The sequence below is a fragment of the Camelus dromedarius genome, chromosome 18 (assembly GCF_036321535.1).
Source record: "Camelus dromedarius isolate mCamDro1 chromosome 18, mCamDro1.pat, whole genome shotgun sequence".
Taxonomy (NCBI): domain Eukaryota; kingdom Metazoa; phylum Chordata; class Mammalia; order Artiodactyla; family Camelidae; genus Camelus; species Camelus dromedarius.
Window position 1 is genome coordinate 23,002,791 of NC_087453.1, and position 23,455 is coordinate 23,026,245.

The 23,455-nt window shown below is 41.2% G+C and overlaps 1 protein-coding gene across 1 annotated transcript in view; it reads left to right on the top strand.

The window, feature by feature from the left end:
* Positions 1-1,561: 1,561 nt before the first annotated feature.
* Positions 1,562-23,455, top strand: part of PSMF1 (proteasome inhibitor subunit 1) — a 36,157-nt gene continuing 14,263 nt past the window's right edge. Inside the window, exons 1-4 of the mRNA XM_010997972.3 lie at positions 1,562-1,862; positions 7,977-8,129; positions 9,594-9,676; positions 16,260-16,445. Of these exons, the coding sequence (XP_010996274.1) occupies positions 1,734-1,862; positions 7,977-8,129; positions 9,594-9,676; positions 16,260-16,445 (551 nt within the window). The 5' untranslated portion in view covers positions 1,562-1,733. The remainder of the gene's footprint in view (positions 1,863-7,976; positions 8,130-9,593; positions 9,677-16,259; positions 16,446-23,455) is intronic.

Consider the following 23,455-nt stretch of genomic DNA (forward strand, 5'->3'; position numbering starts at 1 on the left):
CCAATCATTCATTCCTTCTTTCAGTAAGTAAGTATACATTGTGCCAGGAAGGCACAGGTATACCTATGCACGAGACAGACACGGTCCCTTCTTCCTTGTCACAGTTTAGTGGGAAGACAGTCATTAAATAATCGAGCAAATAAATACCTAATAAAGTGTCAGGTTGTGATTAATGCTTTGCAAGAAAGCAGGGTAAAAGGTTAAAGAGTAGGAGGTTATTTTGGATGGGGTGTCAGGGAAGCCCTCTGCTGAGGCTGATAGGAGGTGAAAGAAGGAGTCACTTAAAATGAAAGACCAAACCACGCAGATGTTTGGGGAAAGAGCAGTGCAGGCAGAGAGAGTACATGCAAAGGATTAGACCAGGGTGGAGGCAGTGTAGGTGGTAGGAAGTGGTCAGATTCAGAATATATTTTGAGGGTAATGTGGGAGTGAAAGAAGAGGAAAGTTGAGGTTACTGGAGTTAAGAGTGCAGGGGATGAGAAGAGAGTTGGAGGAGATGATGTTAGAGAAAGGTGGGGATGGGGAGCACAGATCATATGAAGGTTCTTGCAGACCATGGGAAGTACTTAGTTTTCTTTCAAATGTGATGGGAGCCTGGAAGCATTTTGAGCAGAGGAGGGATGTGATCTGGCGTGTGTTCTAACAGAATCTTTAGTTGCAGTGGGTAGAACAGGCTTTAGGGAGACAGAGATGGAGTAAGACAGTTTAGAGACTGTGCAGACATCCAAGTGAAAGATTATAATGGCTTGCAGCAGGGTGCTGACAGGGATGGGGAAACTAAATTTATTTTAATAAAAACAGTAAGTGGATTTCAAGAAACCTGTTGAAGAAATAATAGGTGTTAAGAATCATGAAGGAGACAGACAAACAAATGACTGAAATTTGGTAGTGGATCAGGAGCGCCAGCTCTGCAGCTCTGTCTTTACAGCAAGCAGCTTCCAAGCTGGTTTTAGTCATCGGCAAAACAGGAATGGTAATGGAATATACCTCAAAAAGTTTTTGATGGGGTAATGTAAAATTTTTTGCATAGGATCTAGCACACAATAAACATTTAACAAATGTTTCCCTAGGAGACAGACTGCTAGGTTGCAGTGCCATCTCTGCCTCTCCCTCATCTTGGTCAAATTTACCCCTCTATGCCTCTGTTTACCAATCTGTAAAATAGAGCTATCAAATACCAACTTTAGAGGGTTGGCTTGTGAGGACTGAATACATGAATACAAGTAAAGCATTTAGAATAATGTGGCGCGTGGCAAGCGCTGCCTGAATGCCAACTATTATTCTGAATATATTTTAGCCCAATTTCATAATCTCTTCCCCCACCAGCAAAAGCGCCCACCTCATTCTGCAGATGGGAAGTCTGTGGCTGAGAACAAGGTAGCCTTTCCTCAACTACCTGCGTGTAGCGGTCCTGCCAGCTACGGGGAAGATGGAGACACCAGCTCTGACCCCCCAGGGGTCCCGCCCCGTCCGCGCTCTGCCCGCAGGAACCTTTAAGTGTCGCGCGCCTGTTTCCAGCCGGGCGCGCTGGCGCAGCAGTGCCGGCGCTGGAAGCTACTTCCGGTGGCCGCGTCCCCACCCCCGGGAGTCTCCATCTCCATTTTGGCTGCGCAGGCGGAGACGCGAGCAGGATCAGCTGAGGAGCCAAGCGGAGTCAGCTCTCCTGTGAGAGCGGAGAAGGCTCACCGCACTCTCTCCCTTCCTTCCTCCGCCCGCAGAAGCCGGGGGCGCACATGGCGGGCCTGGAGGTGCTGTTCGCGTCGGCGGCGCCGGCCATCACCTGCGCGCAGGACGCGCTCGTCTGCTTTCTGCACTGGGAGGTGATCACGCACGGCTACTACGGCTTGGGTGCCGGCGACCAGGTACGCTGCGGAGCCGACCTGGGGCAGGGGGTGGGGGTGGGGGCAATTAAGATGTCTTCTGCCCAAACCCGAAGTACTGGAGGCTTGGTGCAGAGTGCCTGCCCTTCCTCCCAAGTCCGGGCCCTGGGGCTCATGACACCATTGGTACCTGTAGTCTGCGGGTCGGGGAGGTGCTGTCCTGTCCCAGCCCACCTGGCACAACATGAATTGAAAAGCCAAGGACAGGAAGTCTCCCAGGTCGGGATTGTGGGAATCTGGCATTGAGACAGGGGTGCAGCTCCCCTGAGCACCCCTCACCTACCCGAACTCCGCCAAGCTCCTTCCCACGCAGCTGGCGGGGTTGGGCGGGGTTCGGGGAGAGTGATGAGCTGTACTCAGGTCTACCCTCGTACAGTACTCCAGCGCCCACCAGATACCTGGATCCAAGCACGGGTATAGGGATGAGCTTGGACCAACTCAGCTCTAGTCAAGGGCCCAGAGAACTCACACGCCCTTCAGCCTTTACTGAAGGGCCCAGTGCAGCCCATTCATTGTTGTCATCTTCAACTCAGGCTCTGGGAAACAACCACCTCCCACATTCGTACACACATGCACCCTGGGTGTGAGGGCCAAGTAAGTTTCCTTCCTCACAGCTGCCCCTACAGGACCAGCCCCTCCTGCTCTCCCATCCTCAGGCTCTGTCTCTTACAGCTGGGGGCCTCATTGTCATCCCCACACAGTCCCAGGACTGCTGGGCTTAGCCTACCTCACTGATTCCTTGCTGTAGCATTCTCCCATCTTCCCTGCCCCTTCCCCTTGAGTCTCCCCCCACACGTCATTGTACACATCAGAGAAAGTACCCTCCCAGCCACTGTCTCTTGTACACACGCTCGGGACTCTAAGCCTGTCCGTCACTGTCGCTCTGTTCTCACTCTCAGAACCTAGACCTGTTCTGGGGAGCAATTCACTCTTTTCCTCTTCACTCCTTTCATCTTATGGTGAGATTTTAACCTTACTCTCATTTCTAACTACTTTAGTTCTCTAACTCCCTAATCCTTTTCTAGTTTCTCAGGTATACATTGAGAATCTTAATTTTTCCTCTCCTAACACAGAGCTTTGGGGATCCCTCCTCAAACACGGTTTACATATCCCAAGCTCTTAGAGCCAGGTTCTCCACCCCACCCCCACTGCCCCCTTTCTCTATCCCTTAGAACTAGTGACCACGACCACCACACCCCCTCACATTTTATGCTTGCCAGTGGGAATCAGAATCACAAGAACTGTCATGGCTTTCTGGCTCTTTTCTCCCCCCAGACCTCAAGTGGCTCACTGGGACCCCAGATACACACTCTTATCTCCCCCACCACCTCCTGGCTCACGTATACTTCATGCCTCACACGGACTCTAGGATTGGCGATAAGGCTGGAAAAGAAGGACCAGCCTTTCACACACACACACAGACAGCTGGAAGCAGGAACCATTTCTTCCTCCCTGATGCCTCTGTTCCCGGCCTTTCTGTTCACCCTGCACTTTGTTCCATTTACCTTGCCTTTCAACATTTCAGACCTTAAGACCAGGTAAAGGTGGGGCCCACATTCACGAGTGGTAGGTGTCCCCTGTCGGTGCATAGGCTCTCCCACAGAAACCTTGTCTCCTCAGTTGCCCCATTCCAGCTTTTGAATCTTTAACAGCTCTTTCACTTGCCCCACGCATTTCATTTCATCTCTTCCTGGGACGTTTTCCTAGGAAGCTGATGTGTACGGTGGTGCGGGAGGCAATGGGATTGGAGAGGGGGTAACCTTGGGGCCCCTCATTGGCTCTCAGCTCCCCACCACCACACACACACACCCCTTGTCCTGTCCTTCAGACCTAACAGGTCTGCCCTGCTCTCTCCCCTGCTCATGTGCCCCTCTCCTTACTGTCAGCTAATACCGTTAGCAGCTTGTCCCCCAGGACCAGGAGCTTGTTACAAAGGGCCTGCGTGACTCCCTGCTCTTCTCCCCTTCCACAGACACATATCAGCACTGCACATCCACTCCCACCACTTGTCCCCTCACAGATCCTGTCAGCAACTCTGTCTGAGTCAGTTGGGCAGCTTTGGGACATCATTTCCTGTAGGTCATTGGCTGATGACTGAATCCCAAAGGTCCATCCAATTCCACTCTGTTCATGGTACCATGTGTTGAGTTCATGCAGGCCAGAAAAAAGATGCTGGCTCCAGACTTCTTAGGGGTGGCCAGCGAGAGTGGGGATGAGGGGTTTAGAAGGCACTGCCCACTGTCTTATCTGTCCACCCTAGCGCTAGGTCGTGCAGGCCCCCCCGGGGGTGGGCGTTTGTGCCGTGCACAGTAGTGTGGCACGTGCGTGCTTTTGCCTCTCTCTGCCCTTTAAGTGTTTCTGGAGCTCAAGTTGCACCCGTCCTCCTCTCATTTCTGCTTAGTCTACTTTCATTCAGAGTGGAAGCCATTTGGAGGAGCATCTTTCCTATTAGTTTACTTCAGAGAGGGTTTAATTTTCTAGCCTGGGGCCAGCAGACCCAGCTGAGACCCTCAGTGTTTGCCAAGTTCAAAATATATTTCTTTGCCTCTCCGCCTAACTTCTGCTTCCCACCCTTCTGGGGGTGATAAGAGAGAGAGGAAGGTCCTGAAATTGTGTACTTGCTCATTTAATATATTGGCAGTTAAATAGAAAGTGAAGTTGTCTGCTTTTCTCTTTAGTTTTGTCTCCTCTGGTGCAGGGGAGTTGTGTACATAAAGCTTGATTAGAAGAGCAATGCAGTATTTGAATTTGGATTTCTTTACTGAAGTCAGCACCACTCCTCACAAGAGTTTTACAGCTGTGTCAGGTGGTTTAGATGGCAAGAGGGTAGAGATGGCTATTGACTTAAGTTAGAGACTTTTGTTTGCTGTTGTAGGAATCTAAGGATTATGATGAGAGAATGCCCAAAATGATCTTTGGATGCATTTTAAGCCAGGGACACTGAAATGAACTCATGGCCATTAAAGAATGCTTCCAGCCCCAGGATTTTGCCTAAGGGGACAACTATCTTTACTTTTGGGAAGCCTGTCTTGTGGACCTAGTTGGAAAAAAATCTCCAGCCATAGTCTGGGCAACCAGGAGCTCTGAATGCCAAACCCAGCTCTGCACCTGACTTGCCATGACCTGGGGCAATTCTCAGCCCCTTTCGGCCCTTAGATTTTTTTTCCATCTGACTAAGTTAAGCTATCCAACTGTGTACTTTGGGTACTTTCCAATTGTAGCTTTCTGGAAATTCTAATACTTGATGTCCCAGTCTAGAGTTGAATGCCGTGTTTGACCTGATATCACCAGGGCCAGTCTCTCTGAGTGCCGTCTGTTTTCCCATATCAGGGCAGCCCTTGAACTGGGGACCACTGGTTCCACTGCACTGAGAGGCAGTAGCCTTACCAGACCCCAGGATTGTCTCTTGCTCTGGAAACCAGAGGTTATAGGATAGTAAGTAGGCTGAATTATTTATATTCCAAGAAGAAGTTCTACTTGGTTGAGTGCTGTACATGGAGGATATAAATATACATTCAGAGGCCCTTGATAGAACAAAGACATGTTATCAGATTCTTGGCTTCCAGAGTAAACTTTAAATCCATGGCACTAAACATGTTACGGGAAGTTCACCCAGGTGGCGGTGGGGATCATTTCTCTTTCTCACTTAGCAGAGGGGACTGATTAAGTTTCACTTTTGTTTTCCATCACTCTCCTTTCTCTGCTTCAGGCCTTTGAGTTTCCTTGTCGTTCTGCCAGGTTTGAAACCATGCCAGTTGTAACATCTTGAATTTCATTTGGAACCACTTCTCCCCAACCTCCATTTGATTCCTTAGTCCCAGAGGTGACCCAAGAGGAGAGGCTCACAATCTCCACTCCTGGCCTCCCGTTGTCATTGGGGTGTATGAGGTCTGGGTTGTTGAACCTTTGTCTTTTGCTGCTGTTTTTCATCTTTGGTCCCACTCTCTCCCACTATATTCTCATGAATACAGATCTTCTCAGTCCTCTTGCTCCATGTTTAGCTGTAGAACTATGGATCTGTGAAAACGATATATAGTTTTTAGTGTTTCAAATTTTTTACATAAATTGTACCCAGCTGTAAATCTTATTTTTTCTTGACTTTTCTTTAAGTCGTAGTGTTTACTTTTATCTCTAATACTGCCATTAGATCTAGTTTGTTCCTTCTCACTGTTATACAGTATTCCACTGTGAGCATATTTTGCATTTTACCTCCCCTTGGGTGCCCAGAACTAGGTTTTGATGATTCCTTGTCATATTCCCTGCACAGAATTTCTTCCAGGAGTGGAGGTTTTGGGTCATGGGGTGTTGGCTCATCTAATTACACTGAATGTTAGATTGCCCTCCAGAGGGGTGTCTTAAGTGTGACTCGCCACCAGGAGGTTGTCATTCTCCTCTTACCCACACGAACACCTGGCAAAAAATGGAAAAATGGATAAAAGCAGTCTGATGGGTGGAACCTGGTATCTCATATTTCAGCCTACGCTTCTCTGAGTGCTGGTAAAATTGAACAACCCTTTATTCACTGTTAGCTGCTCTAATCTTTTGCTTGTTTATACCTTTTGCCTGTTTTTCAAGTGGGTTCCCATTGTCTATTGTTCATTTTCCAGGCATTCTCTTTTTGTACTAGTTACTAATTCTTTTCATTTGCAGCCATGGCACATAGCTCATCCTAGCCCGGGGCTGCCTGTTCTCTTTGTCTAGTGTCTTTTGTTCATTTGAAGCTTTAAATTATGAGCAGTGTCAAAAGACAGCACTTTTTTTCTTTTGTGGATCTTGTTTAAGAAATCTTCCCCCTCCCCAGAAATCACTGTATTAATTTTTACTATAGAAATAGTTTGAGAATTTTTTCTCAAACTTAATGTGTAAAAGGAAAGTTCTAGGATTATTATCTTTTTTTTTTAAAGGAAAACATCACAACTCACAGTGATGCATTTTTACACCCACTAGGTTGGCAAAAATTTTTAAACTGAACAGCAGCAATGTTGCTGACCACGTGGAACAAGAACTCTCATACACTGCTTGTGGGAGTGTAAATCCATACTTCTTTGGAAAACAATTTGACTTTATCTTATAAATTAAAAGTTCTTCCCCTAGGCATACCCTGTACAAATTCATCCATATGTGTACTAGGAGATGTGTACGAGAATGTTCATAGCAGCAGTGTTTATAATATCAAAGTCAATAAGTTGGAAATACTCCAAATGTCCATCAACAAGTGAGTGTGTAACTTGCAGCGTATTCACACAGTGGTACGCTGTGAGGCTGTGACCTGTGTAGCAATGGAATGTTACACGGTGAGGCAACTATAAAGTGCATTGACATTGATGGACCTCAAAATAGTATCGAATGAAAAAGGCAAGTGATAAAAGTGATGCCATTTATATAAAATTCAAAGACATTTGAAATAATATATTTTTAGGGTTTGTGTATAGCAATGCAACTATAAGGGAAAGTAAAGAAATCTCTGAAAATACAGACTAGCGATTACCCGTGAGGGAGGAGGAGGAAGCTTCATTGGGGTACACTACTCGAGGCTTTAGCAGAATTAGCCAAGGTCTGTTTCTTAAGCTGGTTGTCGATACATAGATGTCCATTTTATAATTCTTTTTTAATCTTATACATATGCTATATTTTCTGTTTATATGAAAGTTGTTCATAATTTTTGTTAAACCACTATAGTAGTTTGAAGAGGGGTACATAGAACCTGTATTTTTAGTCAACACTGCATTGATCCTATTGCAGATGGCCCAAGTACCAGACTTTGGGAAGCACTGTCTTAGGATTTCACAGTATCCCTTGAGATGATTGGCCTTATTCTTGGCAGAGGGATGGTCAGGAGATTAGTATTAAACCATGGCTACAGATTCTTGACAGGTTCCAGTGCTATGTCACCAAAGCAGTCAGATATGAGGAAGGAGCACTGGGGCGGGATTTCAGAGACCCCAGACCTCTAACTCGCTCTAGGACCTTGAACATTTTACTTCTGACCTCTGTGTCCTCATTTGTGAAGTGGGGGAGTGGGATTAGATTATATGTAAGGTCCTTTTTAGATCTGAGGTCATGATCTTCCTCCTCTCATTTCTGGTGTCTTCTCAGCCCGGTCCCAATGATAAGAAATCAGAACTGCTGCCAGCTGAATGGAACAACAATAAAGACCTGTATGTCCTCCGGTATGAGTCTAAGGATGGGTCCAGAAAGCTCCTTGTGAAGGCTGTCACCGTGGAGAACAGCATGATCATCAACGTGCTGGTGAGTCTCTAGCACACGGAGGGGTCTGCTGGTGGGCGTGGACTTTGGGATCGCCTGTTTGAAACCCATTGGATCAACAGCCCTAAATGTTTGTGAAGCCTTTACCCAGTGATCCTGCTTTGGAACTCTATTCTGAGGCCAGAACCCTAAATATAGAAACACTTTGTATTCAGAGATATCACTGCCTAGTGTTGTAAAAGGAGGGACTTTTCATCACAGGAGGGTGCTTGAGTAAATTAAGGTAAATCCATCTAGAGACAACCTGAAAGAAAAAAGCTTATTGTGGCCCCAGGGGGCTACTTGTAGTTCTTTAGGTAAGCCTAGCTTTCTGCTGCCTTGGAGTCTTTACACCCCTGCTTTCTGTGCTGGAAAGCCCTTCCTCTCCACCATTGCCACCTCACAGAGATCCCTTCCTGTAGCCTGCTGACTCCTCGTTTTTCACTTACTCAAAAAGATCGGTCCTGACTGCTTACTTTCATCTGCCAGAAAAATCTAAATTATGCCTCTGCTTCATCATCTTATTTACCTGCCTGGTGCGTAACACAGTCTGTAATTAACCTACTTACTTGTGCTGTGGTATAATATTTGTGTTCTGCCACTGGACTGCGACCGCCATGAGGGCAGTGACTCTCTTTTTTGAAGTTTTGTCCTGGTTGTCTGTGTTCATATAAAAGTATCATGCAGTCTGTATGTGCTGCGCTTTGCTTTTTTTTTACCCAGTATGTTTTGGAGGCCTTTACATGACAATGCATATAGCTGTACCTTGTTCATTTTAACCACTGTGTCGTATTCCATAACACTGCAATTTATTTCTTCCTCTCCCTTTTGATGAACATTTAGATCTTGTATCAGACAGGGTTCTTAGTTATAAACAACAAAATCCCCTCAGGTTTTTATTTAAACAGTTGGGTTTATTAAAAGAACTGAGATAGCTCATTGAATTGTTGGAAGGGCCAGAGAAACAGGTACAAGGCTGGACTTCCAGTGCACTGCCCCAAACCACTGCTGCTGCCACCACCCCAGGGCATTAGGTACTGGCTGACTGCCAACCCTGGTGCTCCTTCTCATGAGCCACTGATATTGTGACCCCTGCTGCCTCTGTTGCTGCCCTCATTAACAAGATGTCTGCCCTTTACTCGGCTTGTGTATCCATGTTGCCCATCTCCAAGTTGAAGTCGTGCATCCATTTGGTGCCCCAGTTACATGCCCGTGTCCAAGCTGCAAAAGAGCCTGGAAAGTAGGTTTTCTGGGCTCTGCCTCAGAAAGGCATAACCCTAAATCAGAGAAGTTCTCAAGCATTAGAAGTGTATTTCACCTATTACAGACAGTCCTTATGTGTGTCTCTCTGTGCACATATGTATTTCTTTAGGTTGATGATTAAATTGTTCCTCTCTCCCCACCTGCCCCCTCACTCACTAGACCAGAAATACCCCAGTCTCTCATTTTCTATTTTCATTTTTCTAGGAATGTGGCTCACAGCAAGTGTCAGACTTGACCCTGAACTTGAATGATTATATCGATTCAGAACACCTGATTGACTTCCACAGGTATTTCTAAGTGATGACTTTTCCCTGGGAAAAAGAAGAGAGAACCAATAGCCAGATGTAAGGAACAGAGTTGAGGTGTCCAGAGAATCGAGGAAGGTTAACAGAAGAGTCCTTCTCTCTTGGGCACAGTCACTTCTCAGTTCTCTTTTCTGTTTTTAATTTATTTGAAGAAAAGAGTCACATGGCAAATGCCACATGAAGTAACATGTTGCAATCAAGAGTCCACACATCTACCCCTGTAGGGTAGAGATGGGACCAGGTCAGTGGAGTTAGAGTGAGATCCTGGGAAAAAATATACCTAATCTGGTTTCCACTCCACCCCCTAATTTTTTTTTAATAGACTTATTTTTTAGAGCAGTTTTAGGTTCACAGCAAAATTGAGCAGTAAGTGCAGAGAGTTCCGGTGAACCTCCCACTTGCCCTGAACTCTTAGCATCCTGCACCAGCGTAGTAATTTGTTGTAAGTGATGAACATATGCTAAAACACATTATCACCCAAATTTCACTCTTGAAATTTCATTCTTGGTGGTGTTGGGACGTGTTTACTTTTATAAGAAACTGTCAAGCTGTCTTCCAAAGTGGCCGTACCATCTTGCATTTGCACTTGCAGTGAATGAGAGTTCCTCTTGTTCTACATCCTGTCAGTGTTTCGGTGTTTCAGATATTGTCCATTCTAACAGCTGTGTAACAGTAAAAGTTTTTGTTTTAATTGGCAGTTCCCTGATGGCGTATGATGTTGGGCATCTTTTCATATGCTTATCTGCCACTTGTGTATCTTCTTTGGTGAGGTGTCTGTTCAGGTCTTTGGCCCATTCTTTTAATTGAGTTGTTTTCTTATAGTTGAGTTTTAGGAGTTCTGTGTATATTTTGGATAACAGTCATAAATCATATCTGTTTTGCAAATATTGTCTTCTAATCTGACTTCTCATCCTCTTGACTTTTTATTTTGAAATTTGCAACCCAGCAGAAAAGATGGTTTGCAAAAATATTACAGTAAACACTCACATACCCATCACCTAAGTTCACAAATTTTTAACATTTTGCCACATTTGCTTAGTTTTTCTGTATGCTTTTTGTTCTTGAACCATTGGAGAATTATTTCCAGACTTTATGAACCGTGACCTGTAAGTATTTGAACATGTATCTCCTTGTTCTTACATGGATGTCCTCCTGTATAACCTTAATACAGTATCACACTCAGGATATGTAGCATTGATACATTAGTATCATTTAATACACAGTCCATGTTCTGATTTCTGCAGTCATTCCAGTAGTGTCCTTTTTACCTAGTCTTTTGGTTTAGGTTTGAGGTATTTTTTATTATACAACCAAGTATCATACATTGCATGCACTTGCATGTCAGTTCCTCAGAGAAGCTTCCGCTGGTCCCCCCGCATTTGATGTTCGAGACAACCTCTGAAGCATTCAAGAAGTGGGTATTTTATGATTAACTTCTTAGAGTTGGTCTCACCTATTAGCATGGGATCTCCTTGAAGGCAGGGTCTGAGTCTAGGTTACATAGTGGACAAAGGAGTAAAGGAGTGGAGTGAGGCCAGGCCTGGCCTTGCAGAGCTGCTCATCTGGGTGCTCCCACACCGTGACCCCACCTCACCCCTTAAGGGGCTAAGGGAGGGACACTTCAAGTGCAGTCTCTCTCTTGACTTTTTATTCTAGAATTTCATTGGGAGAGAAACTGGCAAAACCTTGGAAGCAGCCAGGCCTGTACACCAGGCTGTTCATGCTCCTTAAAGGATTTAGTCCTCTCAGCAGTACGTCAAGAAATGGTGGTAATGTCTCCATTCTTTTTTTTCAATAACATTTGTTAGGGTTCTGTGCATGTTGGTGTGTGTTTTGGTTTGGTTTTTGATTACTGTGAAATAAGACAATTGTACTACTACCTGAGAATGTTGTCCTGAGAAAGAAATGAAATGTCAACACAGAATGCTTAGTGCTGGGCCCAGTTCTTAATAAATATGCAAAGGGAAAAAAATCTGATCACCAGGAATCACCTCCATGAAAACTGAGGCTCTGAGAGCTGGGATATTGATCTGCCTCCTGATCATAAGACCCTCCCTCTCTCCTCTGCCTTTCTGCCAGCAGCACTGGGCTGCCCACTTCTGGCCTCCTTCCTCCATCTGGCCCTCCTTGTTAGGTCTTCCTGGCATGGCACGTCTGTTCCAGGTAGGAATTTGTGCTCCTAGTTGAGCAAACTGATTAGCTAAGGAGTATAAACCTGTTCCTTCCTGCCATGCCTCTTAGGATGAAAGGCTGTCTTTTGCTACTATGGAAATGGCAGTTCTACTAAAGTTTAGAAATCATGTGATAACTTCTTCTTCAGGACTTGGCAGTTTTTGAATCAGATCTGACTTCTACAGGTAAACCTCTTACGTAGGGAGATCGAAGGCCTTCCACCTATATCACACACAGCTCATCCGAAAGGAAAGAGGAGTTAGATTTATCCCCTCTCCCCAGTTTGGTCAGGGAAACAACACTGTGCCCAGAGTTCTGTGTTCTAAGTAGGAACCTAATCTTTGTAGAGACATATGGACCACAGGCCCTTAGAGCTTCCAAACCATCATAGATCTTACACTTTTTAAGCTTGGCATTCTTTATTCAACCACAGTGTTCTTTAGGATTCTGGTGGAAAGGGTAGGGGCAGCAAATAGAGATCCTTGTTCCCCATCCCCTTGGCTTTCTCTGTTGCCTTCCCTGGTCTGCCTTCCGTGCCAGAGAAAACCTGAAACCATTGATCTAGTCTAATCTCAATGATTTTATGGTTATATAATACATTTATTTTTTAAATAAACTTTTTATTTTGAGGTAATTGTAGACTTACATGCAGTTGTAAGATATGCTGCAGAGAGACTTTTGTATCCTTTATACATTTTACCTCAATGATAATATTGTATAAAACTGTACTTAATATTACAATGAGGATATTAATATTGATACAATGACATAATGCATTTCCATCACAAGTGTCCTTCCTGATGCTTTTTTATACCCACATCCACGCCCTCTCTCCACCTCTAACCACCAGCAACCATCATTTATTCTCGATTTCTAAAATTTGGTCATTACAAACATGTTATATAAACAGAGTCATACAGTACGTAGCTTTTGGGATTGGCCTTTCTCACTCAGCATAATACCCTTGTGATCCATCTGAGTTGTTGCATCAGTGGCTTGTTCCTTTGTATTGCTGAATGGTATTTCATGGTATGGTATTCATGGAATTTCAGTTTGTTTAGCCGTTCACTGGTTGAAGGACATCTGAGCTGTTTCATTTTTTGCTGTTACAAATAAAAGTACTCTGAACATTCATGTACAGGCTTTTGTGTGGATGTAATATTTATTTCTCTGCAACAAATGCCCAAGAGTTCATTGGTAATTGCATGTTTCAATTGTTAAGAAACTGCCAAACAATTTTCTATGTCCACCAGTAATAGTTTCTCTGTGTCTTCACCAGTTTTTGGTGTTATCACTATTTTTTATTTTAGTTATTCTGATGTATAGTAATATTTTATTGTGTTTTTAATTTGCATTTCCCTGTTGACTAATGAGAGTTCCTTATATATTTCAGATGCAAGTCCATTGTTGGAAGTTGGCTTGTAAATGTTTTCTCCCAGCCTGTACTTTGTTTTTTCATTCACTTAACAAGGTCTTTTGCAAACAAAAGTATTTTATTTTGTTGATAGCTATTTGATCAGTTTTTGCTTTTATGGGTCAAGCTTTTGGTATCAAATGTAAGAACTCTTTGCCTACTCTTAGATCCCAAAGATTTTCTCCTATTTTTTTCTGAACATTTTATAGTTTTATGTTTTTAATTTAAGTCTGTGGTCTATTTTAAATTAACTTTTGTATAAGGTGTATGGTTTAGAGACAGTTCATTTTCTTGCCTATGGATGTCCAATTGCTCCAACACCATTTGTTACTCCTTCATTGAACTGCATTTGCAACTTTATTAAAAATCAGTTGCCTGTACTTGTGTGGGTCTTTTTCTGGATTCTCTGATTTTTCCATTGATCTTTGTGTCTATTCCTCTGCCAGTATCACAGTATTTATTATTGTAGCTATATAGTAGACCTTAATATTGAGTGCAATGATTCCTCCCACTCCTTTGTCAAGATAGTTTTCATTATTCTAGAGTCTCTGCCTTTTTCTATAAACTTTGGAATAAACTTGCCTTTGTCTATAAAAAACCTTACTGGGATTTTGATAGGAGTCGGATTAAACCTATAGATCATTAAACCTAAAATGAGAAAGGTTGACATTTTTGTCATGAACGTGGTATGTCTCTCCATTTATTTAGGTCTTACTTTATTTCTTTCATTATCATTCTGTAATTTTCAGCATATAGATCCTGGACATGTTTTTGTCATTACCTTTGGGATGTTAGTGGTGATTATAAATGGTGTTCTCTTGTTGTTCTGATTTTCAAATGTCCATTGTTAGTATATAGAAATGCAATTTATTTTTGTGCGTTGATCTTGTATCCTGTTACCTTGCTGAGCTCAGTGTGGCAGTTTTGGGGTTTTTTTGTTTTGTTTTGTTTTTGTAGATTCCTTGGGAATTTCAAGGTAGACTGGCATGTCACCTGCAAACAGGAGCAGTTTTATTCCTTGTGTTCTAATCTGTATGCTTTTTGTTGCCTTATTGAAGTAGCTGGAACTTCCAGTTTTGTGTTAAACAAGAATCCTTGCCTTGTTCCCAGTCTTAAAGGCAAAGTACTCTTTCATTATTAAATATATTGTTAGCTGTGGGATTTTTGTAGATGGTCTACATCAAGTTGAGAAAGTTCCCCTCTATTCCTAGTTTGTTTGTTGAGGTTTTTATTATGAATGGATTTATTGTGTTGGATTTTGTCAGATGCCTTTTCTGTATCAATTGATACGATCATACGATTTTTCTTAGCTTATTGATGTGGTAGGAATTTGTGAATATTGATCCAGTTTTATATACCTACAATAATCCTGTGGTGTATAATTCTTTATATTTTTATCAATTCAATTTGTTAATATTTTGCTGAGGATTTTTGCATCCAAATTCATGGGAAATACTGGTCTGTAGTTTCCTTTTTTTGTACTTTCTTTGCCTGATTTTGATATCAGGGTACTACTAGCCTCATAAAATGAGTTGGGAAATGTTCCCTCCTCTTGCATTTTTTTGCAAGTGACTGGAAATTGGTGTTAATCCTTTAAATGTTAGGTAGGCATCTTCGAGGAAATCATTTGGACCTGGATATTTCTTTTGGGGGATGCTTAAGTATGAATTGTGTTACTTTAGTAGAACTATTCAGATTATCAGTTTTGTTTTGGCTAAGATGTTACAGTCTGTGGTTTTTGAAGAATTAGTTTATTCTAAGTTGTTCAGTTAGGTTGTTCTTAGTATTCTCTTATCCTTTCAATAGCAACAGATTGGTTCTAATATCCCATTTCATTCTTGACAGTAGTGATTTGTGTCTTCTCTTTGTTTGCTTATCTTGCTAGAAGTTCATTAATTTTATTCATTTTTTGGAAGAACCAGCTTTTTGTTTTATTAATTTTCTCTTTTCCCTTTTCTTTATTTCTGTTCTTTATTATTTCCTTATTTCTTCTTCCTTTGGATTTAATTTGCTCTTTTTCTGGGTTCTTGAGGTTAGAATTTCAACTGAAAGATTTCTTTACTCTTTTCCAATGTAAACATTTAGTCCTATGAAGTTTCCTCTCAACACTGCTTTAGCTATAAGCTCACATATTTTAATATGTTGTATTTTTATTATTATTCAGTGCTTTGTATTTTTTCCCAAAACTTTCTCTTTGATCCATGGATTATCTAGAATTGTATTGCTTTATTTCCATGTATTTATATACTTCCTTCCTGTTTTGATACTTAGTATGATTCCATGTGGTCAGAGAACATACTCTGTATGATTTCAGTTTTTTTTTTTTTTTTTTTTACCTTTATGAGGTTTGCTTTTTGACCCAGGATATGGCTCTTTTTAAAACACCAGATTTTTAGGAACTCTGTAGAGTCCTGCCCACTCCCTGTTACTTCAGTCTGCCTCAACACTTCAGCTAGAGCTTACATTGCTTGTCTCACAGGCAGAGAAGAGAGGCCCAGAACAGCATTCTAAGGGCCCCTGAATTAGTGACAGAATTAGACCTTAATCCGCCAGAGCTCTGCCTGCTTGGACCAGGAACCTGGTTCATCCTCCCCATGGAGTCTTTGCCTTCCGTGACCCTCCCCATGACATGTGATGAACACACAATGAGGCTGAGGGTGGGGTGGTGTGGGGAGGGTACAGAGGAGAGGCAGTCCAGGCCCTGTGCCCCTACACCCTCACCTCTTTCTAATGGGGTGGTAAATGAGGAGGGGCAACTCAGATGCCTAAGAGGCTTAGGCCCAAATCTCGGAGACGACGTCGGGCTGTCGCCCCCCTCATCCAGGTCCGCCGGGCGGCCCATTCCCACCCTTGCAAACGGTCCAAGCGCAACGCCGAGAGCTGTCGGGGCCGCCGCCGCCATTACCGCCGCCGCCAAAATACTGTACTCAGGTTTGGCAACCAGCTGCAAGCCGCTGACACCTCGTCTCCTTCCTACAGGGCCTACAAGAACAGTGAGGAGCTTCGGTCTCGCATTGTGTCTGGGATCATCACACCTATCCACGAGCACTGGGACAAAGCTAGCATAAGCAGTCCCCACCGGGAGTTTCCCCCTGCCACTGCCAGAGAGGTGGACCCACTCCGGATTCAGCCACACCACCCACGTACCAGCCAGCAGCCTCCCTGGTGAGTACGGAGCCAGTGGTGGGCGGCCCATACTTCTGCAGACAGATTCTGGGCATGACCGTCTTGCCACTTGACCCCTCTCTGGTTACCACATATCTTCAACAGAATTGTCAGCTTGGGTGTATGGAGATAGAAAGTGGGGATATAAGTGGGGCAGTGAGTTCTTACACTGCTGTTAGTCACCCCAGCTGCCCAGCTTCCTAAGGCTACCTGCCTCCTTTCTAGAGGCCACAGGGAGCTTCTGAGTGTGCCCAGAAGTCAGTGCGTCTGGGGCGTGTGTGCAGTCCTCCGGAGGTGCTGCACAGGTGGTTTAGTTATTCATTCCAGAGCTCTTTGTCTGTCAGGACCCGGACCAGGCTTTTGGGAAAAATGTAAAGATATAGAAGTATTGGAAGTTCCTCAAGGAGATGTAGTCCCAGTGTTCCCTTTTCATTTCACTTCATTATGGTCCCTTGACCTCTTTGACAACTTCAGAACTTTTCCAAAACAGCATGAAGTATGAGTAAGTTACAACCAAGATCTTTGCAGATTAGAATGGCAGCATTTAGGACTGGAGAATTCTGCTCTGAGGGAGAAGACAGGGACCAGGGACACCTTAGTCTCTAGCTGAGACAGCACTTCCCAGTTTGGAGTCCATAATATGGTAGTAATGGTAGGGTTGGTAGGTGGTGAGGGAGGATTTACTGTGTGGCCCTCAATAATAAGCACTCACTAAGTGTTAATTACCATTGTTACTTTATTCTATTTTGCAATTATATACCTTTGGTCAATTAAGTAAATGGGAAATCTATTTAATTACTATAATAAGTAATAATTGGCAAGTCTCTTTGTCAGTCTTTGGAAATATTGAGTCCTATGGGGAGAGTGAAGAATAATGAAAAGTGGTTGAAAGGTTGAAAACAGCTTGTCTGATCAAATCTCCTTGTTTTACAGATGGGAACAAGGTAAGATGACCTGCCTAAGGTCACCAGCCACTAATAAAGAGACAGAGCCAGGGCTGGGGGTCCAGGTGTCCCCACTCCAGTGCAGTGCTCTGCTGTGATATAACCACAATATGGTGGCAAGATTTAAGGATAAGTCCTGGACAGCAATCAAATTAGGGGAGACTTTTAGACCTTAAGTAGATAGTAACTCTCAGCTGTCTCAGATTCACTTCCCATTTCAAAGCAAATATTCTCTGAAATCTCCTTTACTCTCTCAAAATGGAATTCATAGATAATCTAATTTACCAAATGCACAATTTCGAAAGGGATCAGTATGAAGTCTTAACTATAATATAAATGAGAAATAAAAAGTGAGTAATTAATAATAAGATGTGTATTTCATTGTGTAGATGCCCGAGCATGATTACACTGGAAAAGATAGATATCTGCACTTGTATGTGGAATTACCTTGAATTTGAGAGTAACAAAAGCAGACACATACTACATTATAGTCACATTTCTGGAAAAATTTGTATTAAAACAGGATGAAAACACTTGGTGTTCACATACAAAATGCCCTTAGACTAATTTATGGTAGGTAATTTTATGTAGGCTATACATCTCTATGAAGTCTCTAACAACACTTTGGAAAGTTGTGTGGGATGAAGATCATTCTTCATTATGGAGCCTTGCTGTGAGTTGTAGGGTATAAAGCATCTCTGGCCTTTGCCTATAAAATGCCATAAGCACTCTCCAACCACTTTAGCAAGCAGAACACCCCCCAGGGCTTACACAAAAACACCTCCAGGACACCTGGAGGCTCTTCCATCCTAACTGGAAATCATAGACCTAAGTCTGAAATTATGAAGGTAAAAAATCCTATCCTTGGAAGAACTGAAAGAATTAGAAAATCACCATATTGCAGCTTCTGCAATAATGTGGTGACTAGGCACGAATTGCCAGTGGTTGCTAAAACCATTTGGTAAAAGGTTAATGGGCCACTTCATAATGGACAAATCAGGCTGGTAGCACCTGAACTCATAAATCAGTCTTAACACTAAAAGTGGGACAGCCAGACATTGTGTCTTCTAATACGATGCAATGGTGGGTTCATAGCAGCCTGAATCTAGATTGAACTCCCGGTTTAAAAGAAGCATGAGGGGTAGAAGAACAAGTTAAACAGACGCATGTGGATACATGGATTCCAGCAAAACTGAAACATGAAAAATTTTTACAGGATAAATTCATATTGTTTTTTCATCAAATAAATGAATGGCATGGGGAGAAAAGGAAAAGAGGCCTGTTGAGTCTTAGCAACAAAATACAGTGTTGGACTTTGGATCTTGATTCAAACGAACAAATTCTAAAATTCTGGAGACATTTGGGGAAATTTGAACATGGATCAGCTATTATTTAATATACTGCTAATTTTGTTAGGTGGAATAAATTCTGGTTACATTAAAAAAAAAAGTCTTTGTCTGATATATATATGAATAATTTTATTAAATGAAGTTTCTAAGGGTGAGATGATATGTCTGGGATTTGCTTTAAAATAATTCCACCCCCAAAAAGGGTAAGACATTGGGAAGTGAGTGTAGGTGAAATAAGAATGGTAGAATATTGATAATTATTGAAGCTAAATGGAAGGATACACGGGAGTTCATAGATTATACTAATTGTACTACTTTTGGTCCATTTGAAAAATTTCCTTAATGAATTTTTTATTAATGCTAATCCTTTAAAAACTCTTCCAAAAAATAGAAGAGGAAAGAACACTTCACAGCTCATTCTGTGAGGCCAGTATTACCCTGATACCAAAATCAAAGACATCATAAGAAAATTATAAGACAGTATCCCATATGAATATAGGTGTAAAAATCCCCAACAAAATACTAGCGAAACAAATCCAGCAACATATAAAAATTATATACCATGACCAAATGAAATTTATTCCAGGCATGGTTGGTTTAGCATCCAAAAATAAATCAGTGTAATACACCATATTAATAGAATAATAGGCAAAAAACATGTTCATCTCAATAGAGAAAAAGCATTTGACAAAATCTAACACCCTTTCATAATAAAAGCATTCAACAGTAAAAGGAGACTTCCTCAATGCAGTTAAGTAAGTAAAGGTATCTGCAGAAAGCACACAGCTAACATCCTACGTAATGAAGAAAGATGAAATGTTTTACCCCTAAGATCAGGAATGAGACAAGAATATCTGCTCTTGTAACTTTTCTACAGCATTGTGCTTTGTATTTCTAACCAGGGCAATCATTTAAGAAAAGGAAATAAAAGGTATCCAGATTAGAAAGTTTGAAGTAAAGCAGTCTTTATTTGCCAGTGACATAGGATCTTGTATATAGAAAATCCTAAGGAATCCTGTTTAAAAACCTTTTAGAACTAGTGAATGAGTTCAGCAGTGTGACAAGATACAAGATCAATAGGCAAAAATCAGTTGCATTTTCTATGCATTAGCAGTGAACAATCTGAAAATGAAATTAAGAAAATCTCATTTATAATAACCCCCAAAGGAATAAAATACTTAATAATAATTTTAACAAAAGAAGTACAAGACTTGTGTACTGAAAACTAAAAAGTGTTGAAAGACGTGAAGGAAGATTTAAATGAAAAGATATCCGTGTTCATGGATAGGAAGACAGTATTGGCAATACTCCCCAAATTTATCTACACATTCAGTGCAGTGCCAATAAAAATTCGAGGGATTTTTTTGTTTGTTTGAGGGAGGGGTTTTTTGTGAGGTTTTTTTGGTGGAAATTGGCAAGCTGATCTTAAAATTCATACGGAAATGCCAGGGAATCAGAACAGCTAAAACAATCTTTAAAAAAACAAAGTTGGAAAACTCACATTTCCCAATTTCAAATCTTATTACCAAACTACAGTAATTAAGTATAGGGATAGACATGTAAAGCAAGAGAGTAGAATTGAGAAATAACCCATAACATTCATGGGCAATTGATTACAACAAAGATGCCAAGACAGTTCATTGGGGAAACAATAGTCTTTTCAAATGGTGCTGGGATGCTGAATATCCACATGCAAAAGAATGAAATTGGACCTTTCTTCAAAGTGTACCCAAAACATTTACTCAAAATGGATCACAGATGTAGATTTAAGAGCTAGAACTATAAAACTCCTAGAAGAAAATTTAAGAATTTTCATGACCCTGTAGTAGAAGTGGTTTCTTAGATACAACACCAAAAGCACAAGCTACAAAAGAAAAAAATAGATGAATTAGACTTCAAAAATAAAACCTTTTGTGCATCAAAGGACAGTATCAAGAAAGTGAGAAGACAGCTCACAGAAGAATCATGTATTTACAAATCATGTATCTGACAAGAGACTTGTATGCAGAATATATGGAGAACAACTCAGTAATAAAAGACAACCCAATTTTAAAATGGTTAAAGAATTTGAGTAGACATTTCTCCAAGGAAGATGTACAGATGGCCCATAAACATGTGAAAAGATGCTTGTCACGAGTCATTAGGGAAATGGAAATCCAAACTACCATGATACATTATTTGTTTGTGCATATATTCATGTACAACTTGTGCATATATTCATGAATATTCGTAGCAGCAGCATTTATAATAGCCGAAAAGTAGAAACAACATAAATGTCCATCAGCTGATGAATGAATAAATACATATATGATATATGTGATACATGCATATGATGGAATATTTCAGTAGTGAAAAAGAATGTAGTGCTGATACTGATACATGTTGTATACACATAGGAATCTTGAAAACATATGCTAATTGAAAAAAAGCCATTTATGTGAAATGTCCAGAATAGGCAGATCCATAGAAACAGAAAGTAGATTAGTGACTACCAGATGCTGAGGTGGAAGGATTAGAGAGCATGATGAATGGAGAATGACTGCTAATGGGTACAAGGTGTCTTTAGGGTGCAAAAAATGTCTAAAATTAGGATAATTGCACCCTCTATGAACATTTAAAAACCATTGCAATAGACATGTTTATTGGGTGAATTTTATGATATTTCATGAAATATCCCAGTAAAGCTGAAAAAAAAATTAAAAGGTCCTAGCTTGGCTTAATTGGAAACATTAATAAACATGAATATATAACAATAGAAATGAAGTCCCCAGGATCAAACTGCAGTAAGAGAATTCATGATAATCACCCATGATTGAGAATTTTGTATTCTTCCTTTAACTAGAAAGTGGTCTGTTAATATCTAGACAATATTTTATGTGCCCATTATCATACTAGCACAAGGAATTTATTTAAAATTAGTTGCTGAATGCTTTCCCGGCAAGAAACAAGGCAAGAACATCCACTCTTGCCAGTCTTATTCAGCATAGTGCTGAAAGTTTTGCCACCACATTAAGACAAGAAAAAGAAAAGAAAGTTTATATTCACAGATGACACAATGGTCTTCACAGAAAATCCCAAGGAATCGACGAAAAATAATGAAATTAAGAGCCTAGCAAGGTTGCAGGGTATCAGCTCAGCATTCAAAAGTCAATTATATTCCTATTTATTAGCAATAAACACCTGGAAACAGATTTAAGATACAATATCATTTACAATCACTGAAAAAAAAACAGGTATAAATCTAACAAGGCATATAAATTATAAAATGCTATTGAGAGAAATCAAAGAAGACCTAAATAAATGGGAAGACGTAACATGTTCATGGACGGAAGGCTTAGCATAGTAAAGATGTCAAATACTCCACAAATTGATACCCTAGTTTAATGCAATTCCTATCAAAATCCCAACAAAAATTACTGTAGATAGAGCAAGATTATTCTAGGATTTATGTGGGAAAGCAAAGAAACTTGGAGTGTCTAAAACAACTTAGAAAAAGAATAAAGAGGGAGAAATCACTCTACCCAAAATTAAGGCTTATTATATAGCTTCATTAATCAAGACTGTGCTATTGGTAGATGGAAGGACTCAAAGCTCAATAGAACAGAATAGAGAACCCAGAAATAGGCCCATGGAAGTATGGCCAGTTGGCTTTTGACAAGGGTACACAAGCAGATCAATGGAGCAATTGGATAATCACAAGCAAAAATAAGAACTTTGACCTAACCTTCACACCTTATACACAGTTTAGCTCAAGCTGGATCATAGATTTAAATGTAAAACTTAATATTACAGCACTTTTAGAAGAACTCAAAGGAGAAAATCTTAAGGATCCAGGGCTTGATAGAATTTTTAGGTATGACTCTGAAAGCATAATCTATAACAGAAAACAAAATTAGTAACATTGATTTTATAAAAATTAAAAACTTTTGCTCTGTGAAAGACCCTGTTATGAGGATGAAAACATAACCTACAGATTGGGAGAAAATATTTGCAAACCACATATCTGAAAGGAATCGTGTCTAGAGAGAGAATCTTAAAACTTAGCAAGTTAAAAAAAATCCAGTTAGAAAATGGACAAAGGCTATGAAGAGATTTTACACTGAAATGGATATACAGATGGCAAATAAGCACATGAAAAGGTGTTCAACATTACTGGCCATAATTAGGGAAATGTAAATTAAGCCACAGTAAGATACTTAACATCTACTAGGAAAGCTTAAATAAAAACCAGTAATGATACCAAATGCTGGAGAGGGTGCAGAGACCTTGGATTTCATACATTGCTGGTGGAATGTAAAATGGCACAGCTACTCTGGACATTGGTAGTTCCTCAAAAAACTAAACATACACTTAATAGTAAGATCCAGGAATCACACTCCTGGGCATTTATCTCAGAGAAATAAAAACTATGCCACACAAAAACACCTGTACACAAATATTTATAAGTAGCTTTATGTGTAATAGCCAAAACCTGGAAACAACTTCAGTGAATGGTTCAGCAAACATGCATGCAGTGGGCTACCACTCAGCAATGCAAAGGAATGAACTGTTGATACAACAGAATGGATCTCAGGGTCATCAGGCTCAGTGAAAAAAGCCAACTCCAAAAGGTCACATACTGTATGATTCCACTTATGTAACGTTTTTTGAAATGACAAAATTATAGAGGTACTAAACAGACTAGTGGTTGCCAGAGGTTATGGATGGGAAGAAGGTT